The sequence below is a fragment of the Nothoprocta perdicaria genome, unplaced genomic scaffold (assembly GCF_003342845.1).
Source record: "Nothoprocta perdicaria isolate Ctin4 unplaced genomic scaffold, notPer1 scaffold_26, whole genome shotgun sequence".
NCBI lineage: Eukaryota > Metazoa > Chordata > Aves > Tinamiformes > Tinamidae > Nothoprocta > Nothoprocta perdicaria.
The window spans coordinates 687,658-706,557 of NW_020455488.1; the positions used below are offsets into that span (position 1 = coordinate 687,658).

An 18,900-nucleotide genomic window follows, 5' to 3' on the forward strand; every position below is an offset into this window, starting at 1 on the left:
TGGATTTGGCACAGCTCATCTTGTGTTAGCAGACAAAATAAAGAGAACCTCTAGTGAGCATAGGGCAAAGTGGCCAAGTGTGTAATGCAGACCTTACTGCCCTTAATGCTCTTAGGGCTGTTTCTTTCCTTTCCCCCGGGCTGTTTTTGTCTAAWCCTGTCTGTATCAGGCAAAAGAGAAGGAGGCTTCCCAAGTTCAATCCTTTACTTATATCATCTACCTAAATTTAACAGAAATCAGAATGTGCAAGAAAACTGCTGAGATACGAGACTTGGAGGGGTAATTCTCTATGATAAGCTGGGGAAAACATTAAAGTAAAAATTAGAAGAGGAAAATATTTTCATGTCTTATTATTTCAGATTCACTTCTGAGGTATCCTTCTATTTTTTAAACATGCCAGCTATCAAGGAGTTGAAGCAAATGTGGAACAAATCCATGGAAAATCACTGTGTTATGTGCCTTATACCTTAGTAAAGCAAAACATGATTGGGAAACTGCTGGCTGGAAGACTATAAAGGGAGGATTGGCCAACTGTGCAGGAGCCTGAGCTAGCCAGAAACTGCCAGAGTGCCCAGCTGCTCTGGGTGGGTGACATGGGTCTCTGGAAGGAGAGAGGAAGAGGTGCCAAGGTGTTTTACAGAGTCTCTGCATCAAATAGCACCAGTCCATGGGAGGGATGGAAACTGTAGCAGATTAGCCCTCCTTACTTACTGCTGTCTTGTACATACAGGCTCAGACAAATGACAGCGAATCAGACGCAGAAACTAAGAGAAGGCTGCAGAGATCGTCTGGATCAGAAAGCGAGACGGACGATACCGATGACGAGAAGAGGCCGAAGCGCAGGGGCCGCCCGCGGAGYGTTAGGAAGGATACAGTGGAAGGATTTACTGATGCTGAAATCAGGAGGTGAGGGCCACACGCAGGAGGCTGATCAGAAAGCAAAGGTAGAGAGCCCATGCAGATGGAGATACCCCCAAATTAATATAGGAGAATTCCAGCTATAAGCACACGGTGGTTCCAGTGAAGCTGGTTCATGGGGACAGCTTCTCATGTTCAGAGTTAGGTACCTGGGACTGTGTTTCTCCCAAAGCATTTTTTTTTCTTGGTGAATTCTTCAGCCAGACTGGTTCCTTCCTAAAAGGAATCTTTGTTGTAACTATGCTTACAGGGCTGAGGGGTTGAGCTAATTCCATGTTACAAATGAGGGAGCTGAGCTGCCATGTGATACARAGCTGGAGAAGCTGAGGAGTTTGGCCAGCCTGATATTTTTCTAGCAATAGTGGTGTTGATTTAACTTAAGTGAAAGGCGGGCTCTGTCTGGCAGTATAACCCCGTGAGAAGGAGTGGTCCAGTTGATCAGGGTAGTAATGCAGCTTTTTCTGCAGCGTCTCCTTCAAGTCAGTTGTGGGGCTGAATTCCACAGCATGGTTTTATTCTCATGTTCTTTAATCCCTGAGCTTTTCCCGAAGATCTTTGTCTTCTGGCTCTGCCCAGAGTTCCAGCCAACGATGGGAAAGGAGACTTTGTGAAGTTTCCTGGGCTCCCTCTCCTTCTAATGTATTTTTAAATAGGAAATCGTCAGACTTCTCACATTGTGGTGGCTGCCCCATATCCAGCCCTGAAACCATAGGGAAAGAAGGAAGATGTGAGCAGATGTTCACACTGTGAACTGTATCAAACTTGTAATTTGTATCTACATTAGCAGAAGGAGGCTGAAAGAGCACAGGGTGGAAAAAAATAGGAGGAGAAAGAAGTAATACTTGTTTAAAAATAATCTGTAGTTGAAGCCTGTTGGTCTACTCCCAGCATAAGGCATTGTCCAGTTGCAGCAAAGGTGTCCGACTCTTGCCCTGTTTTAGCCATGACAGTGATTTTCACAATAAAAAAAATAAGATTTAAAAATAGATCTAATCCTTGCCTGCAAACCTCTGTAATGGATTGCTGCATGTTTGGCTCTTACGTGTTGATTTGTTACACTTACAGCCTGAGGTTTAAATTACTGATGACATTGATTTAACACTGCTTTTCTCCTTGGAAAAAAAGAAGTTAATAATTACCATTAGGGTGTTAGCCAAGACTCAYTCCTTTTTTTCATGCTAAAATTATGACTTTTTTTTCCCCACATCTGACAGACATCCAGCATTCACTTTAGTACCGTATTCTTCTCCAGCAGAGGTCACAAAACTCTTCGTGGGGGTTAATGAATTAAGGTTTCCAGTCCTGAATGATTCTTAGCTGATCAGACTCTAATGCCAGGTTAATAACAGGGCAGGCTGTACGTAATATGTTCAAGTGTATTTATGATACTGGAGCCACTTTTTTACAGCTGTTGCTCTGTTTTCTGTTTGCTTAGGTTTATCAAGGCTTATAAGAAGTTTGGGCTGCCTCTTGAACGGTAAGTGCCACCCTGGCTCTGGGGGCTGTCACAGGGGTGGTTGTGCTTCAGAGCACTGCAGTGTGCACTGTTCTGTGGGTGTCGGACACAGACTCCTCACACAGCCCCAAGAAATACCTGGGTGGGCTCAGAAAGCTGCAGCCCTTTCGGAGGCCTCTGAGCTGAGGCTGCAATCCCTACCTAGGTGGTCTGAGAAATGACCTTGTTTTTTCAGCTGGTTGTGCTCTTCTGTTCAGAAAGGCAGGGTTTGGGCATGGGCTTTGGCATGAGGAGATCCAGCCAAGCTGGAGGGACAGAAGGTGTCAGCTTTTGATCATTATTAAATTCAATTAATACAGAATTGGGAGGGTATCAAGAAACTTTGGGCAATTGAAGAGRGAGCTGGTTGCTGCTGAAAGAGACAGTTAATACCTTCACCCAGGTTTTCTTTACCTGCAGTCTCAGAGTCTGCACTTGAGCATCATCATGTAGCCTTGCAGAACAGGTAGTCGGGGCATCTGAGTGTGAGGGAATTCTGCCCACAGCAGGCAGCGAGCTGGAGAGCTGTGGTCAACACAGCATGCAGAATGCAACACAGAATCAGTTACTGAAAACTTTCTTTTTGTTTTTTTCCCCATTTCCCAGGCTGGAGTGCATTGCTCGGGATGCTGAGCTGGTGGATAAGTCTGTAGCTGATTTGAAGCGGTTAGGGGAGCTCATCCACAACAGTTGTGTGTCAGCAATGCAGGAATACGAGGAGCAGCTGAAAGAAAATCCAGGTGAAGGTAGGCAAGAGGCTGTTAAAGTGATGTTCCATGGAGCAGGTGACACCCTTCCCATGCTGGACAGGGTGATATGCCACGTGGCAGCTTAAAGGCAAAGAATAAACCATCTGATCTCTGCCAGACAGATAACATGAACAGAGAGAAACCTCCCAAGTCCTCTGCTCAAACTAGACAGTGCCGTTTTATTGTATTCTTGTCCTCTAAACATAAATTTTCTAGGGGAGATCCAATCCACCAATTTATTTAATGCCACAAGATGTTAYGGACATAAGAGATCATGGGCAAGGTTTCTCTAGCCTTTTTTTCAGAGACCTTTCATCCTGTAAGAGTGCTATAAGTTGATGTGTTTGTTGTTGAACAGGGAAAGGACCTGGGAAGAGAAGAGGTCCCACTATCAAGATCTCTGGTGTCCAAGTCAATGTGAAATCCATCATCCAGCATGAAGAGGAGTTTGAAATGCTGCATAAATCCATCCCCACAGATCCGGAGGAAAGGAAGAAGTGAGTTTCAATGGCTGAACAGGCAATGCAGAAAGAGGCTCAGGGAATTTGAATTTTGTGGTGGAAAGGGACTAGCCTAGATATGTGGATTTGCTTTACCCCCCCGAAGCATTAAAAGTAGCTCATGTTTGAAATGCCTTCAGGTACCGCCTGACATGCCGTGTCAAAGCTGCCCATTTTGATGTAGACTGGGGAGTGGAGGAGGATTCTCGCTTGTTAGTGGGAATTTACGAGCATGGTTATGGAAACTGGGAGCTAATTAAAACAGATCCGGAATTGAAGTTATCTGATAAGGTAGGTTGTTTTGCATGTTGCTTGCATCGGGTCCATGACAGTATTCATAGAGAACATGTTTGATTTGTCCCAGAACCAGATGTTGATGTTTGCAAGCACTCCAAAAATAATAAGAAATAGTAACGAGGAAAACAATGACCTCTGTGGAATGCTGCATGCATGATGGAAGGCAGAGTTATGTTGTTTGATTGTCAGCAAATCTTCTCTGAACAGTACCATATGAACCACACTGAAATGAGGAGGAAAGTAGTAATGCTGACATATGTGGTTATTTGCACATTACAGAGTGTGCATTGCATAATCATGATGATGTTTCCTTGAACATCTCTCAAACACTTGAGGTTGTATCTCTGAAGAGAATTTTTCACGGATTTGACACTGCCTCTGTCATGATTGGTCTGTGCTGACTCTGAGGGTCTGGTTACTTGGATGTTTGGCCAGGGCAGCAAAGCCAGCTGGAGAGCCTGCATTTGGTTCCTGTGTCCCTCAGCCATTCCCATAAGGACTGTTTATGGGGGCCGTGTTGAAATTATCCAGGTTAAAAATAAGGCACCAGCTGTTGTGTGAGCGCAGCRGCGGGGCGGTGGCCTCGCAGCACAGGCCTGGGGAACATCGGGGCGCAGCTCTGCTGCCAACATACTGCGTTCCCATGACATCCCCCCAGCGTTTCAGAAAAGAGTGGGCTGCTGCTGAGAGCCTTCCAACATGAACTTCAGAAGGCCTTTTTCRTTGGAAAAAAATTCCTGAGACACACCATCAAAATTGCAGTAAAGTAGGAAGGTGCCTTAGGTGGCAAGTTGAGAAACCCTGCACAAAGCTGCTGCCTTGCAGCCTTGTTTTCCAATCAACATTCCCTGGCTSTATCACTACCATATCAATGTCTCAGGCTGCCAGAGGAAAACAGCCTTGTGACAAGGCTGTCATAAACAAGTCTGGTATGTCAAAATGCAGAGTGAACTCAATTTTGCAATATAAGCTCCCAGGATAGTTTGCAATGTTTTTTCTTTCTTTTTTTTTTCCTTCTGCAAAAGCCCAAGGTAGGGATCTTTGCAGTTGCTGGGAGCTTTCCTAATGGCAAAAACAAGCAGAGTCTCTGTGGAACATGGTAAAGCATATGAGAAATGTTTAAGCCTTCTGTTTCTCTAGAAGGTGCAGTATCTCCAACCCTTTGCTGCTCTGGAGGGACCGTTGACCGTTGTATTTCACTTCCTGTTGAGGTTTGATAGGTGCATGTGGGTGTATTTCCTTTTTTTTTTTTTTTTTCCTTTATCAAAGATCCTACCTGTTGAGACAGATAAGAAACCTCAGGGAAAACAGCTCCAGACCCGGGTCGATTATCTACTGAAACTACTGAAGAAAGATCTGGACAAGAAAGAAAACATGAAAGATGGGGAAGAGGTGAGGAACACGGGTACTTGATTCTGTGGATTTCAGGATGAGTGGTTCGATGGTGGGAGGCGAGACAGACTGTATTCCCAACTCGGGCAGTAATTTCTGCATGAGGAACTGTTGTCTGAGCACTCTGTGATACCGAAATGATAATTGGTAGAGGACTGATAACCACTGCACTAATGGATGGACTCCAGCATGACACACTAATTCTAGATTGAATTTTCCGCTTTGACGATTAGAAGCTGAGACTGTGCGAGCTGAGTGTGCTCTGTGTACAAACGTCTGTGGGAAAATTGGGGATGGTCATGCCTGTTTAATCAAGCTATTTTTGAGCAGTGGATACCACTGCAGTTCTTAAAAAGTTTCAGAAAATAGTGAGTGCTAACTACACTCTCAGCATTCAGTAAGGGACACTTTGAGCTCCAGAGACAGGGCATAATTTGGTCTGGAATATATTTTTGGATATATTCTGTTTTCTGTTCCTTTTACTTGGAAGTTGTCCCATTATGCGTTCTGTTAAATAGCTGAAATACCTGGTGACAGTGGAGATCAGGTAGCCTCCTTCTCTGTCACCTCAGTGTCATCATTTTGTTTGAATCAATTTATAGATGTTTGGGATATTCCCTTGGCCCCTCAGATGTCACAGACAGATCTTTTTTCTGGCTGGAATTTCATCATTTAATTTCATCCGTGACCCATTAGGCTTCCTGGGGCTGTTCAGGCTTCCTGCCACAAGCAGGACTTGCAGCTGTGCATGAGATGTTGGTGGGATGGGATATGTCTCCAGGAAGCAGCTACGGCTCTTTGCTTGCTCTGACTTGCTCTTTGTTTTCTCCAGGGCAAACTGAGGAAGAGGAAACCACGAGTGAAGAAAGAGAACAAGGCTCCCAAAGTCAAGGATGAACATGGGAATGAGCTCTCATCTCCTCGGCATTCAGACAACCAGTCAGAAGAGGGTGAAGTCAAGGTGAGTTGACTTGGAGATAGCAGCTTTGGGGGTTTCTTTGGGCTATGTTGCTACAGAAACTCATCTTGAAAAGCTCCTATTGYAAATGCCCTGTAGATTCAGGGGGAGCTGTAGAGTGTGTTCTCATAAGAACTTGGGCCTGAGAGGGATGTTCTCCCACTCCTTTGAGTTAGCACCCTAAGTGGTTTTGGTGGATCCTAGAATAGCCACGTGCATCTGTATAGTGCCTTGGAGGAAAGGTTGTCTTAGGACAAAGTTTTTTGGCCTTATAAAGGAGGGAAAGAATTGTTTCCCTCTCCTTTTCAGTACGTCAGCCAATGCTGAAGCAAGTGTACCAGGGTCATGCTGTTGCTTAGAAAAGTGTCTCTGAGTGTTTGGCTTGTAGCCTGAGGCTTGTTGTTCATGCTCTGATCAGTATCTACCTTATGGGTAGTTACTGAGTGTTCTCCAGTGCAGCTGGCCTAGGCAGTGCTTCTCTGGAGCTTGCCAGTTAGTTACATATTGGTACTGATCTAATTTTTATGCCCTTCTGTTAAGGGCTGGGTGGATGGATTTGCTATCTGGTTAGTAGATGTGCAAATATGGCTCAAAAATCATCTGCTTTTCGTGGATGCAAGTTTTATGGGAGACCCTGTGTGCAACGGGAGAGACCCCAAATTAGACTGTGCTTTGACTGCTTTTCTAGGAGGATGGCTTGGAAAAGAGCCCAGTGAAAAAGAAACAGAAGAAGAGAGAGAACAAAGAGAACAAGGAAAAACAGACAAGCACTAAGAAGGAAAAAGAAAGTGATAAAGAGAAAAAGAAGACAAAAGACAAGAAAGAAAAGGTATGTGAGACTCTCATAAGCAGTCTGAGAGTGCATAGGAAGGTCTCTGAGGGGCAAGACGTGAGACTTGAAATTTGTAAAGGCCCTGTGAGGAGACATCAGTGAAGCACTGCAACATATCCCTTTTCTCTGTCTCCTGACTTTCTTACTGAGGATAAAAGGCAATGTGTCCTGAAGCTTGTGGAATGAGAGAAGACAGGGAGAGGAGATTGATCAGACTATCTTTAAAACACAGCAATTGGTGTGATGATAGTAATACATAGAACAGCTCATGTTGAGGAAGAAGGGAAGAGGATCCTGGAGTGCTCCGTTCAAAGTGATGTTCAGCTGTGATTTATTGTGGAGTTGGCAGCTGTTGGTCTGTGTTCCCCCTCTAGTTTAAATTCACCTAGAATAACCCAACTACCTAAACTATTGGGCAACTGTGAGTTTGGCCATAGAGGGCTCAGTAGATGGTGTTTCAAAAGCAGTGCTATATTCTGGACCAAAATGTCCCTTGAATTTTGGGTACAGTTCTTCAGTTCTTAGCCTGGGTTCAAATTGGGAGAGAGGTAAAAGGCTCTATAATAATTACCTGAAATACCTGTCCGAAGAACAGGTAGGTACTATATGCCCAGTATGTTTTGACATTGAGGTTATAAGTACAAACCAAGCTTTAATTTATATGTAGGGGAAAGTGTGGTTTTTTTTGTTTGTTTGTTTTTTTTTTTTTTTTTTTTTTTTTTTTTTTTTTCCCGTGGGATGCTTTGGGGAAAAATAAAGCCTTTTGGATGGAGAATGGGGCTGACCATGAAGCAGAAAGCTAGGAGAAATAGACCTATTTATAGAAGTTGCCAATTAATTTTTTTGTTTTTTTTTTTTCCCCCTTGATTCTGAAGGACTTTGACCACAGATGAGTCACAGAGGTCAAAATTTGCACTCATCAGGCCATGATGTCAGGTTGCTTTCCAGAGAGTTAGAGGGTCTGAGGACTAGTGATGTCACATGAAGTTGCAGGTGTTCATAAACATCAGGCTGAGCACTGCCCTATGGAGGGGATATATATTCTTTAGCTTAATCTCTCTTCCAACTCCTCAGAATTTTGTGGGTTTTTTTTCTTTATTATTACTATTTTTTAATCCATGTAAGTATAAGCATCGGATTCATGTCCAAAACGTTCACTTCTCTGTGTTCCCTCAGGGATGATCTAAAGCTAAACAGAGACATTGCAGCAAAACAGTTTGAGATCTTGGGAGGAAAGCTGTGGGAGCAGTGCCCAGGATTTAACAAATGCCAGTAACAATAGTGTGAAGGTTGTTGGATCACTTGGGATCCTGCAGTCTTGGCTGATGTGTAAAATTTGTCCTTTTAAAGCCTAAAGGTGGTGAAACCAAATCTGGAAGTAAAGGGAAGAGATCTCAAGGTCCCGTCCACATTACAGCAGGGAGTGAACCGATCCCCATTGGAGAAGATGAGGACGATGATTTGGATCAAGAAACATTCAGCATAGTGAGTATTTCCTCAGGGAGCCAGAGGGGACAGTAGCAGAAAGCCCCAGGAAGGTGGCTGGAGTTTGCTTGCACCTTTTCCAAGGCCATGTGTAAGTGTCAGGATGCGTGCACAGCACTAATCCACACATGCACTCGTGGGGAGACTGTCCTCCTTCATGTTCCCCTGTGATTCCCTCTGGCCACTCAGAGACCATCACCATAAAAAAACAACAAAAAATTGTACAGGAGTTGCTCACGCAGACTCTTCCGTGTCAGCCAGTTAGCTGCTGTCAACGTCATCTCAACTGGAAGAGCTATCAAAGCTCTTCTGAATTTTATGTGCCGTGGCTAACACATTGCTGTTTTCACAGCTGATTTCTCCTTGCCTAACAGTCAAACAAAGCTAATACCACATGTTAATGAACTTTTTCCAGCTCTGATTAACAACAGTGTGAGCTCTGTGCCAAATGAATCACCTTGTGCTCTCTGTTGCTTATTCAAGTGCAAGGAAAGGATGAGGCCAGTGAAGAAAGCACTGAAGCAGCTCGATAAGCCTGATAAGGGACTGACGGTTCAAGAACAGCTGGAGCACACACGCAACTGCCTCCTAAAAATAGGGGACCGCATCTCTGAGTGCCTTAAAGCTTACACTGACCAGGATCATATCAAGCTATGGAGAAGGTGAGAGAATGTCTTCATATATATATGTATGTGTGTATATATATATATATACACACATATATATGTATATGAAAGTTGTACTCAAGGGCTGGTGAGTTTGGCATAGTAGGTATGCTATTTTGCTCTTATTAACCTGTTCTCGTTAAAGAAGTGTTGTTTTCCCTAGCCCCCTCAGTCCTTGATCAGTCTCAGATAAAAGTTATGTCTGTATCAGCATGTTGTGTTGGTCTCGCTTAGTGATTTTCATTAGTTTAGTTCAGCCAACACAAAACCCTTTATTTTACTCTGAAAAGCTCAGAGTTTGGACCATTCTCTCCTGGAATGGAAGGAGAAGTTTCCCCTGAGGGTAGAACTGATTTGATGTTGGTTGGACACAGGCCTTTAAATGGTTCAGCCCCTGTGTAGACAAAGCTCTGGGCATTTTTATGTGTTCAGAGCTGGGAAAAAAAAATCTCAGACCCACGGACTAGCCATTGGCATGACCCTTCACATTGCAGGAGGGCTGCCAAACTATGGACTCAATTCTCAACTCAGCTGGAGACTGTAAGATTTTGTGATGTTTCTGTCCATTGGCTCCCAATCAGTGTAGTGGGGGGATGATTTCCTTTTTCCCATCTTTGACCTTCCCTGTATCATCTGAGGTCCTCTGGGGTGGGATTGTCTTGTCCTGTGTGTTTGAATGGGAGAAACCTCTGAATAGGAATCAAACAGTGGGAAATTCTGCAATGGCAACACACAGATTTGGATAGGGACATCTAGGTCGCCTGCTAGAGGATCTTCACCAGCTGTTTTGAGGACACCAGAGAAGAAGATGGCAGTTAAAATGTTCATTTAGCAATTAATAGAAAATGTTAATGTCATTCCAGGAACTTGTGGATATTTGTGTCAAAGTTCACAGAATTTGATGCCAGAAAACTACACAAACTCTACAAGATGGCYCATAAGAAAAGATCGCAGGAAGAGGAGGTGAGATGTGATGTGTGTTCCCTTAGCGAGGAAGAAGTCAGGAAGAGCTGAGATTTTCCTTCTCTTCTCTGTCCTGTCCTTGCTCCTTGCTCTGGTTCCAACAGGACTCGGTGAATTTGACAAACTACTTGTAAAAYTTTGGGTCAGAATCCAAGACCTGTTTTCCTGCAAGAAGTTTATTAGCACTGCTCTACCTCTGTGTTTTGTAGAACAGATTTTTGTGCTCTTTTTAAAACTTGCTACACTTGAAATGTTGATACCTACCATATCTTTATTTTATGTGGGTTTTCTTTATTGTCATTGGGCATACTGTAATTGTCTTAAAATCCAAACAGCCCTGGTTGGTTTTGCCGCCTTTTTTATGTGGAATTTCTCCTCTCATCTAAATCTGCTTGTCACCTTTATGACTTTGCCCTGGCTGCTTTGACCAAGAAGGAGCATTGCTTAGTATRACACAGCAGTGTGGGTTGACCATAAGAGTAAGAAGACTGAGGGTGCTGCCCTGTGAAGGATACAGGTTATAGAAGTAGAGCTGTGGGGGCAAAATTGCGTTTGTCCTGCCCTACCCTTGCACCATTGTGTCCATGCTCGGACAGAGTTAATTCACGAAACTTCCRTAAAGAAGCAAGTGGCCCACAGTGCAGGGAATGTGCAGACAAATCCAGAGCCTGACASATGAGGCCTCTACTCACATAGTCTGAATCTTCTGTTGTGAAAGCGGTCGAACTGTAACCCTCTCCCTTGTGCCTGGCAGGAGCAGAAGAAGAAGGAGGACATGTCCAGCATGAAGAAGCCCTTCCGCCCGGAGCCGTCAGGCTCCAGCCGCGATTCTGTCATGTCCCAGTCTCACGTGCCTCACAATCCTCATTCCCAGAAGATCCACATGCCCCCTTCCCATGCCCAGCAGCAGATGCACGGACACCCACGTGACAACTACGGCCATCCCAACAAGAGACATTTCAGCAACACAGGTGAGTCCTGCACTGGGAAGCTGGACAGAGCTATCCATGCTAATGTAATGGCTGTTTGCCTGTGGATGCAAATCTTCCAGGACTTGGCTCTGGTCACGTTTAAAGACGTAGATCTCATGTTGGAGAGGATGGGATGAGACAGAACATATATTTTCACTTATTGCTGGACTAGAAAACACAATGATGCGGGGATGAGAAGAGTATAAGAACAGGACAGGAAAAGATTGGCTAGAGTAATGATAAAGAAATTAAAAGAATAAAATTGGGTCCGTATAGTTAAGGGAGGAGAAGGGTAAAGGGACACAGTAATAGTTGTGAAATTTGTACAGGGTGCTGCAGACAGGAAGACACTAAACTGTTCTTATTTCTTTGAGAGCTGAGCAAAGAAGTAATGGACTTAAATGAAGTATAAAGGACTGTTGTCTGTGCTTTCATCGTTGCAGACCGAGGAGACTGGCAGAGGGATCGAAAGTTCAACTATGGAGGCAACAGCAACCAGATGTGGGGCGGGGAGCGGCATCACCAGTATGAGCAGCACTGGTACAAAGACCACCACTATGGGGATCGTCGGTCTCGCGGGGAGCCCCATCGAAGCTCTGGGAACTACAGACCAAATAACCTCTCCCGCAAGAGACCCTATGAACAGTACAACAGTGACCGAGACCACAGAGGCCACAGAGATTATTACGACAGGTAATTTTTGCCTGCTCCAAAAGCCTGGGAGAAGTTTGCAGCAATGTCCTCTGACACAGTGGACAGATTTTCCTTGGGGCAGGCAGTTGTGGGGGGACATAGGCTGTGGATTCAGCTTTGGGAGTTTGAGTCGTAGTCCAGAGACACATAGTGAAAAACAAAAGTTCGTTTGTTGTGTAAGGCCTATGTAAACAGCCCAGGGGTGCAGCAACTGGCCTGTCTTGGCTGTGTTAGGCTACTGGCCTGCCTGATCTTAGGCACTTCGACCTTTGGGAGCTGCAGCTCAGTGATACGTAGGATTTTTGGCAGTTACAGTACTATTTGGGCCTGCCATTAAAGGCAAGGTCTGCCAAGTTTGCATGGTGAATTGAGTTTGCTCTTTTGGACTGTTACTGTCACTGGATAAGGCTTTAGTTTTGCTGTAGTACCTAAAGCCTCAGATTTGGCTGCACCCGCTCTCTCAGACTTGGGCTGCACCAAAATCCCACGTCCTCCAGGAAGATCCAGCCGGGTGATGATGTTCCCCTTTCCCTGCAGTGCCAACCAGGCACTGTGACTTTGTGTTCCCTCCTTTGTGCTGTATGCCAGCGAGGCTGCCAGAAGCCACTTGTGCATGCCACCTAGCAGTGGATAAAGTGGTGGGCAAGCAACTAGATTAGCCTGATAGAGGGGCAAACATGGAGGTGTGGTTCACTAGCAGCTTATCAGACTTTTCTAGGGCTATGAACTTGCTTAGCTGCATTGTCCAGGGACAGAAATACCCATCCCCTGGTCCTCAGAAGGGGAAGGGCTTTATGAGAACCATGAGGAACTGATCTCCACTCATTCGTTTTCTTTCTCCAGGCACCATCATGATTCCAAGCGTCGACGATCCGATGAGTTCAGGCCTCAGAACTACCACCAGCAGGATTTCCGACGCATGTCAGATCACAGGCCACCCATGGGATACCATGGCCAAGGACCTTCGGACCATTACCGGTCCTTCCACACAGACAAATCGGGAGATTATAAACAGCCTCTCCCTCCACCTCACCCTGCAGTGTCGGACCCTCGCTCACCCCCGTCTCAGAAATCCCCTCATGATTCTAAGTCACCCCTTGATCACCGGTCACCCCTGGATAGGTCATTAGAACAGAAAAATAATCCAGATTATAACTGGAATGTACGSAAAACATAAAGTGACCAAGAGGGGAAAGCGTACGTCTGAAATATTTGGTCTGATGCAACAGCGGCTGGTTTCTCAAACCAGTAGCCAGGAACTCTGACCATGCTGCTATCATCTTGCTGGGTCAAGGAGGATTTTAGGGGAGCAGGTGGAGGAAGGTTCTCTCTAGCTCTCAGTTCTGGTCTGGATTCCAGTTTTGTTTTCCCCCCTTCTCCAGTTGAATGTTGGAACCAGGCTTGCTGCCTGCTGGGAGGAAYGGGTGACATCCTTTGCTTTGGTTTATTTTTCCCCAGTCTGATGGACTTGAGTGAATTTTTTCCCAGCCACAGAGTTTCCCCAGAACCAAGAAGGTGGATTGATGCTGCTTAGATTGTGCAGATGGCTGTGTGCCTGCTCTGACTTGATGTTACATGACAGATGCTGCTTTGGAATTGGGGATAAACTGGTTGGGCTGGGCCAGGCATGTAACCAGCATAGGGCAATGAGAAGATATGACTAGGGAGAGACAGTGGAGTCCCTCCAGAGCCAAACTTCTCCTATTGCAGGGTTTGGCTGCAAGGAGGGGCTCAGCATCTCTGCAGAGTCACTCCAGAGGAGTTGGACCCATGMTGGTGACAATCCACAGCTTTCCTGGCCACATTAGCATTTCTCATGTCTGTATCCATTTCAAGAAACTGGCTCTGCTTTGAGTGCCATTGTGTCCTCTGCAACAGAAGAGGAGCAGGGAACCCTCCACCCACCTCCAGAGCTGGAACTAGGCAAATCTTGGCTCCAGAGAGCTTGAAGAAGAAACAGGCTTTCATAGTCAAGGCTTAGTTCACGTGTAAGCAGTAGGAATTGGGATGAGATCAGTATTTCCCAGTGCATAAGGCTCAGGAACTCAGAACTCCTCTCCTGACACTGGCRGCTTGGATGGTCCAGTAACTAATGCTGTCTGGAAATAGCAAAGTACCAGGCAAAAGATGCATCTAGGCATTTGGGGGTCCTGATATTCCTAATGTCCCTGGCCCTGAGTGCCCCAGTCTTGGAGAGGAGTGAGGGAGAGCGAGGAGTTCAGGACTCCGGGTACAGAGGGAAAAGAATGATTTGCAGTCCAGCTGAATGGACTTCAGAGGAAACATTCATCCAAAGTATTAGAATCAGTGTATTATGAAGAATAATGTTCAGCGTGGAGAGTGTAATATGGTGATAGTGATTATAGCACTGATTCCTGGCCGAAACTAGATTCAGTGATGTGGGTTTTTTTTTTTTTTTTTTTTTTTGTTGAAGCTCTTCATTAAAATTGTGATGACCCTTGAGATTAAAAAGCAGTTGGGCTGCCCAGAGCATGGTGTCTGGAGGTGTATCCCATCTCCTAGAGCTCAGTATTAAAGATCAGGCTTGTTCCACACTGCTTCCTTTTGGTAAGGGGCAAATATTGGGCGTCTCCCTAAGATGTCAGGTGTAACCCTGGTAAGCAGTGATGTCYTTTCGGTGAAAGATGGAGGAGAGATGGATGTTCATAACCTGCTTGTCTGCCTTGCTGCTGTTGTGCCTACTGCACTTTGGAAGGCCACACACAAATCAACACTAATAACCCCCAAGTCTCCCAGCTGCTTGGTGCTGAAGGAGCTGTGTTCCTTGTAATCTGTTGTGATCATGGCATGTTCCCTGCTAAGTGGGTACGTCCCCCATTAAACCCTTTGAGAAAGTATCCATGATTTCTTGCGCACGGAGCAATTGCACGATTGCCCATCCTTGTGCCACAAGAAGACGTGTGCCCAGCTGCATGTTTGTAGTTTGCTCTCTCTAGATGGGGTTGCTTAACCCCCTACTGTGATACTCAAAAGAGGGGTGGCCCTCTGACATATGTCCTATCAGCGAGGATTTTGGCAAGCAGGGAGTCCTCCTGGGACCATTCCCAAGGTCGATGCAGAGAGGCATCAAGTCATGGCTCTGAGAAGCAAGGAAGTATTCTCCATTTTCTTTCTTTTTTTTTTTTTTTTGTTTGTTTGTTTGTTTAATTTTCTGAGCTTTCCCCCTGACATACCAGAAGCARTTCTGCTTCTGTAGGAGTGAATCTGTGGAGTCCACTGCCCCAAAGAAGCGTGACACGTATTTGTGTAGTAAGGGGAACGGCAAGTCTTCCACAGTCTCCATGGAGCTGCAGGGCGATGGGAGGAGTTGAAATAATGCATTTCCACTGCCTTTTCACTACGGTGCGTTGACAGGCGCACCCACTGCAGGGTTCTACAAAGAGGTCCTTTCTTTTCAGAGGTATTAGCTTTTACTGTGAACATGGAAAAAACCTCCTCACTCAGAAGGGCGAGGAGGAAATGCTCTTTTCAYTCACATGCATCCATTGTGATGGACAGTTTGTGCCATAACAGTTGTAGCAAAAGGCAATACTGGCCAAAGCAGTGTTACTGTTGGTGCAGGAAGACTTTGAACCCCAACAAGAGGTATTTTTCTATATCTGCATTTGAGGGGTTCTGCTTGTCTTGGGTTTTAGGCATGAAATTATCAAGGGTTTCCTTCTAGAAACCAGGGCAACAGCAAAAGCTTTATCTGTATCTGATGAAGAGCTGCCCCTGCTGTCCTGTTAGCTTGATACTAACAGTCACATTGTTCTGTAATGGTGAGTGGATCTTCATTGGGTTTGGCCTAAAAGAGCTTGAACTGGACTGGGGAGGGAGGGAGTCCTCCCAAGCACACACCTGTGTTTTATGTCCCCTCAAAATAGGGACCATAACCAGATGTTGTCACTTGGATGTGAGTGCGATGGGAGGGGATGGGTCCACAGCCATAATCTTCACTACAGTGTTTGTGGCAGCATCTGGTACAGCTGTTCTTCCCAAACCAGCTGCAGGGTTCCTCTAGCCTCCTTGCAGGAAAAGTTGCAAGTAGCACCCTGCTGTGTTTTTTTTTTTTTTTTCCTCCAAGAAAAAATCTTTTTTTTTTTTTTAAGGATTTTAAAAAGATTTTAAAAAATCTTTAAAATTTGGCTGAGCCCTTTGGGAATGGTGTAAAATTATGAATTCACATGACGAAAGTCCTGCAGGCTAAAAGCTGCTGCAGACAGGTAGTGCGATGCCCAGTTGAAGTGGGTACTTAATAGCTTTTTGAAGTCCATGYGAACAGCCTATGGGATCCACATAGAAGTACTGTTCTGCTTTCACCCGTTTCCTCCTGACCTGCAAGTCCCCACCCGGGAGAGAAGGACTCTTACTGTAAAATTGTGGACTTTTAAACCTGTTGACTAAAAACAATAATTAATATTAATTTATATTTGTGAAAAAATGCCACTGTCCTAGTGATTTCTGATGTAAATATGTTGTTTATATAGTATGTATTAAATTTTCCTACATTGTAAAACTGCTGTACTTTTGATTCTTGTATATTAAAAAGTGTTACTGAGATTTTCAGAACCTCGCCAGCTTGGTGTGTCTGGTGGTGTCCTACAGTCCCTTTGATGAAATAGAGCCAGGCTGGACACTGTGAGCACAGAGTGCGTGCTTAGAACTGGAGATGTCATGGGATGTCAGGATCGTCTCCTGTAAGCCATAGGGTGGATGGATGTTCTCGCCATGCAGTTCAACTGTTTTATATAAGCCTGTCTGTAGTGATAAAGGGCTAATGCAGACTTGAGAACTGCTGCAGAGGGGAATTTCCACCTGACTGGGTGTTTCCTCATGTTTTCCATGTGTTTTCTCTCCAGTTGCCACCATGATTTTGGAGTGGACCGACTTTTATAATAATAGCTTTATCCAACATCCCATCTTCTGGATCTGTGGAGATGCGTGAACTTTTTGACATGTTCTTGAGGAAATTTCCGTGCGAGTCTGGCRTTCCCCATATATCAGTGGAGCTCCCAGTGGGATTTGCCTCTTTCTGCACCAGGGAACAGCAGCACATCAGCATCAAGCTCCGCAGGTTACTAGGTGAGGAGCGAACACGTATTACGTGCTGCAGCCTGGGGGCAGCTTTGCCTTGGTCTCCAGTAACTTGGTCCTTGTCTGGTTTAATCAGAGACAAACAYGCGGCCGGGGCCCTGCCAAGAACCAGCGCGGGGTTGAACCACTCCTCCAAAGCTGTAAGAGCTCATTGTAAGAAAGGCTTTTACTTCTCACACCTGTAGCCCCTGGATTCAGGCCTTTTCCAGCCTCCCTCGCGGTGGAGAGGAGCCAAGCTCCAGCCAGGAGTGAGGTTTCACAGCTGAGTTATATGCCCCTGACAAATGGGTTTCCTCATGGAAAGACTGACGGAGCCGCCCGCGGCGGCGCTTTGGCAGGGAGTGGTGTCTGGGCTCGTGAGAGGCCCGGCCGGGCGGCGCGGGAGGCTCCCTGAGCGCCGGGGCGCCCCACGCGCTCGTGCCCCGTGAGGCGAGCCCCAGCAGCCTGGGCCACAGGAGAGGTATTTAAGATGAAGTGCTGCAATAACACAGCATGGGTGGCTGACAGTGACGAGAAGCTCCCCACACAGGAGAGGGCTGTGCCGTTTGCTGGCAGCAACGTGCCCGGCCTCACGGCCAAGGCCTCGGCGCCCGGCACCCCGTGCGCTCCTGCCCGGTACAGCCGCAGCGGGGCTGGTTCTGTGCGATCCAGGGCAATGTCACTCTCGACCAGCCCAGCCTGAGGGCCAAGGCTCGAGGGGAGTCCGTGGGGTAGCCATGCCCAGGGTATGTGGCTTTTTGGGTCCTCTGAGGCGAGAGATCTTTCTGATGCAGAAAGGACTCTGCTTTTCAGTCCGTACTGACTGAAACATGCCGGAGTTGACCCTCTAGAGGGCAGCCACTTCCCAGCAAAAAGACGGGTTTTGCTGAACCCTCTCCTGATAGCAGGGGGGAGGGCCATGGCCACCTCCAAGCACCGCGCCCTTGGCCCTGTGCATATGGCTGGGCTCAGGACATGGCCTCACGTGGGGGCCGCACAGCCCCGGCCCCACAGCCCCTGCCTGCGGGGCAGGGTGCCCAGAAGGGCTGGAGATCTTTATCCCAAGGAGCAGAACCATAGGCAAGGGGTGGAGGTGGCTGCGAGGGGTTCTCTTCTCTTCCAYGCTCTCTCCTAACTTGGATGTTCTTCCTGAAACTTACTCCATGCTGCTCAGGGCTGCTGCAGCCGGGCTGTGCTTGGGTCTCCCGTTTCTGGAGCGTTAGGGAGGCTGGAGGGATTCAGGCTGCAAGCCACGTASCAGCACCAAGGGGCCAGCACTCCTTTCCACTGAGCTTATTGCCAGGGGTCCAGGGCCTTTCTGACGTTTCTAAAGAACTGTGGCAGCCTCTGCTTAGCTAAGTGGGAGTCCCCATGGCAGGAAAAGGAACAGGAGCTGTTGGAGGAGAGAGTGCAATGGCTGAGTCTTGAGCAGGGCTGGGTTTTCTTTAAAATGTTGCTGTGCCTTCTGCCTGTGTGGATGTGTTTGGCCTTAACAGCCTCCTGGTCCCAGCTGCCGAGACCCAGATTTCTTTAGCTTTCTAAAAGGGGATAATTAATGCTAAAAGGAACRATAGTTTTGGTTCCCGCTTTAGAGGGTGGTAACAGACCCGGTTTGGGCCAAGAGCTGAGCTGCAGGTGCTCATTCCTGGGGATGGGGAAGGAGGGAGACTCGAGCATCTTGTGTTGTTGCAGGTTTGCCTTCTTTCACAGCTCACCTCATTACTTACATTTACCTCCTCCCACACACCCCTTTTTTATTTTCTTCATTTGGMTGTAGATAAATAAGACCCCAGAATGAGAGTTCAGGGCACAGAAGGTGGGGTCCACGGGTTGCAGACTGCAGAGACAATGCAGCAGAGCTGAGGGCGTTCGCATCTTCAAGGACAAGACAGCACCATGCAACACA

At 46.4% G+C, this 18,900-nt stretch overlaps 1 protein-coding gene across 1 annotated transcript in view; it reads left to right on the top strand.

Annotated features, from left to right (window-relative positions):
• CHD2 (chromodomain helicase DNA binding protein 2) overlaps window positions 1-14,272 on the top strand; it is a 53,815-nt gene extending 39,543 nt beyond the window's left edge. Inside the window, exons 25-38 of the mRNA XM_026040489.1 lie at window positions 731-906; window positions 2,354-2,395; window positions 3,020-3,159; window positions 3,521-3,659; window positions 3,803-3,953; window positions 5,229-5,351; window positions 6,184-6,312; window positions 6,998-7,138; window positions 8,492-8,626; window positions 9,110-9,288; window positions 10,155-10,254; window positions 11,009-11,225; window positions 11,669-11,918; window positions 12,762-14,272. Coding sequence (XP_025896274.1) covers window positions 731-906; window positions 2,354-2,395; window positions 3,020-3,159; window positions 3,521-3,659; window positions 3,803-3,953; window positions 5,229-5,351; window positions 6,184-6,312; window positions 6,998-7,138; window positions 8,492-8,626; window positions 9,110-9,288; window positions 10,155-10,254; window positions 11,009-11,225; window positions 11,669-11,918; window positions 12,762-13,095 — 2,256 coding nt within the window. The 3' untranslated portion in view covers window positions 13,096-14,272. The remainder of the gene's footprint in view (window positions 1-730; window positions 907-2,353; window positions 2,396-3,019; window positions 3,160-3,520; window positions 3,660-3,802; window positions 3,954-5,228; window positions 5,352-6,183; window positions 6,313-6,997; window positions 7,139-8,491; window positions 8,627-9,109; window positions 9,289-10,154; window positions 10,255-11,008; window positions 11,226-11,668; window positions 11,919-12,761) is intronic.
• The last annotated feature ends 4,628 nt before the right edge of the window (window positions 14,273-18,900 follow it).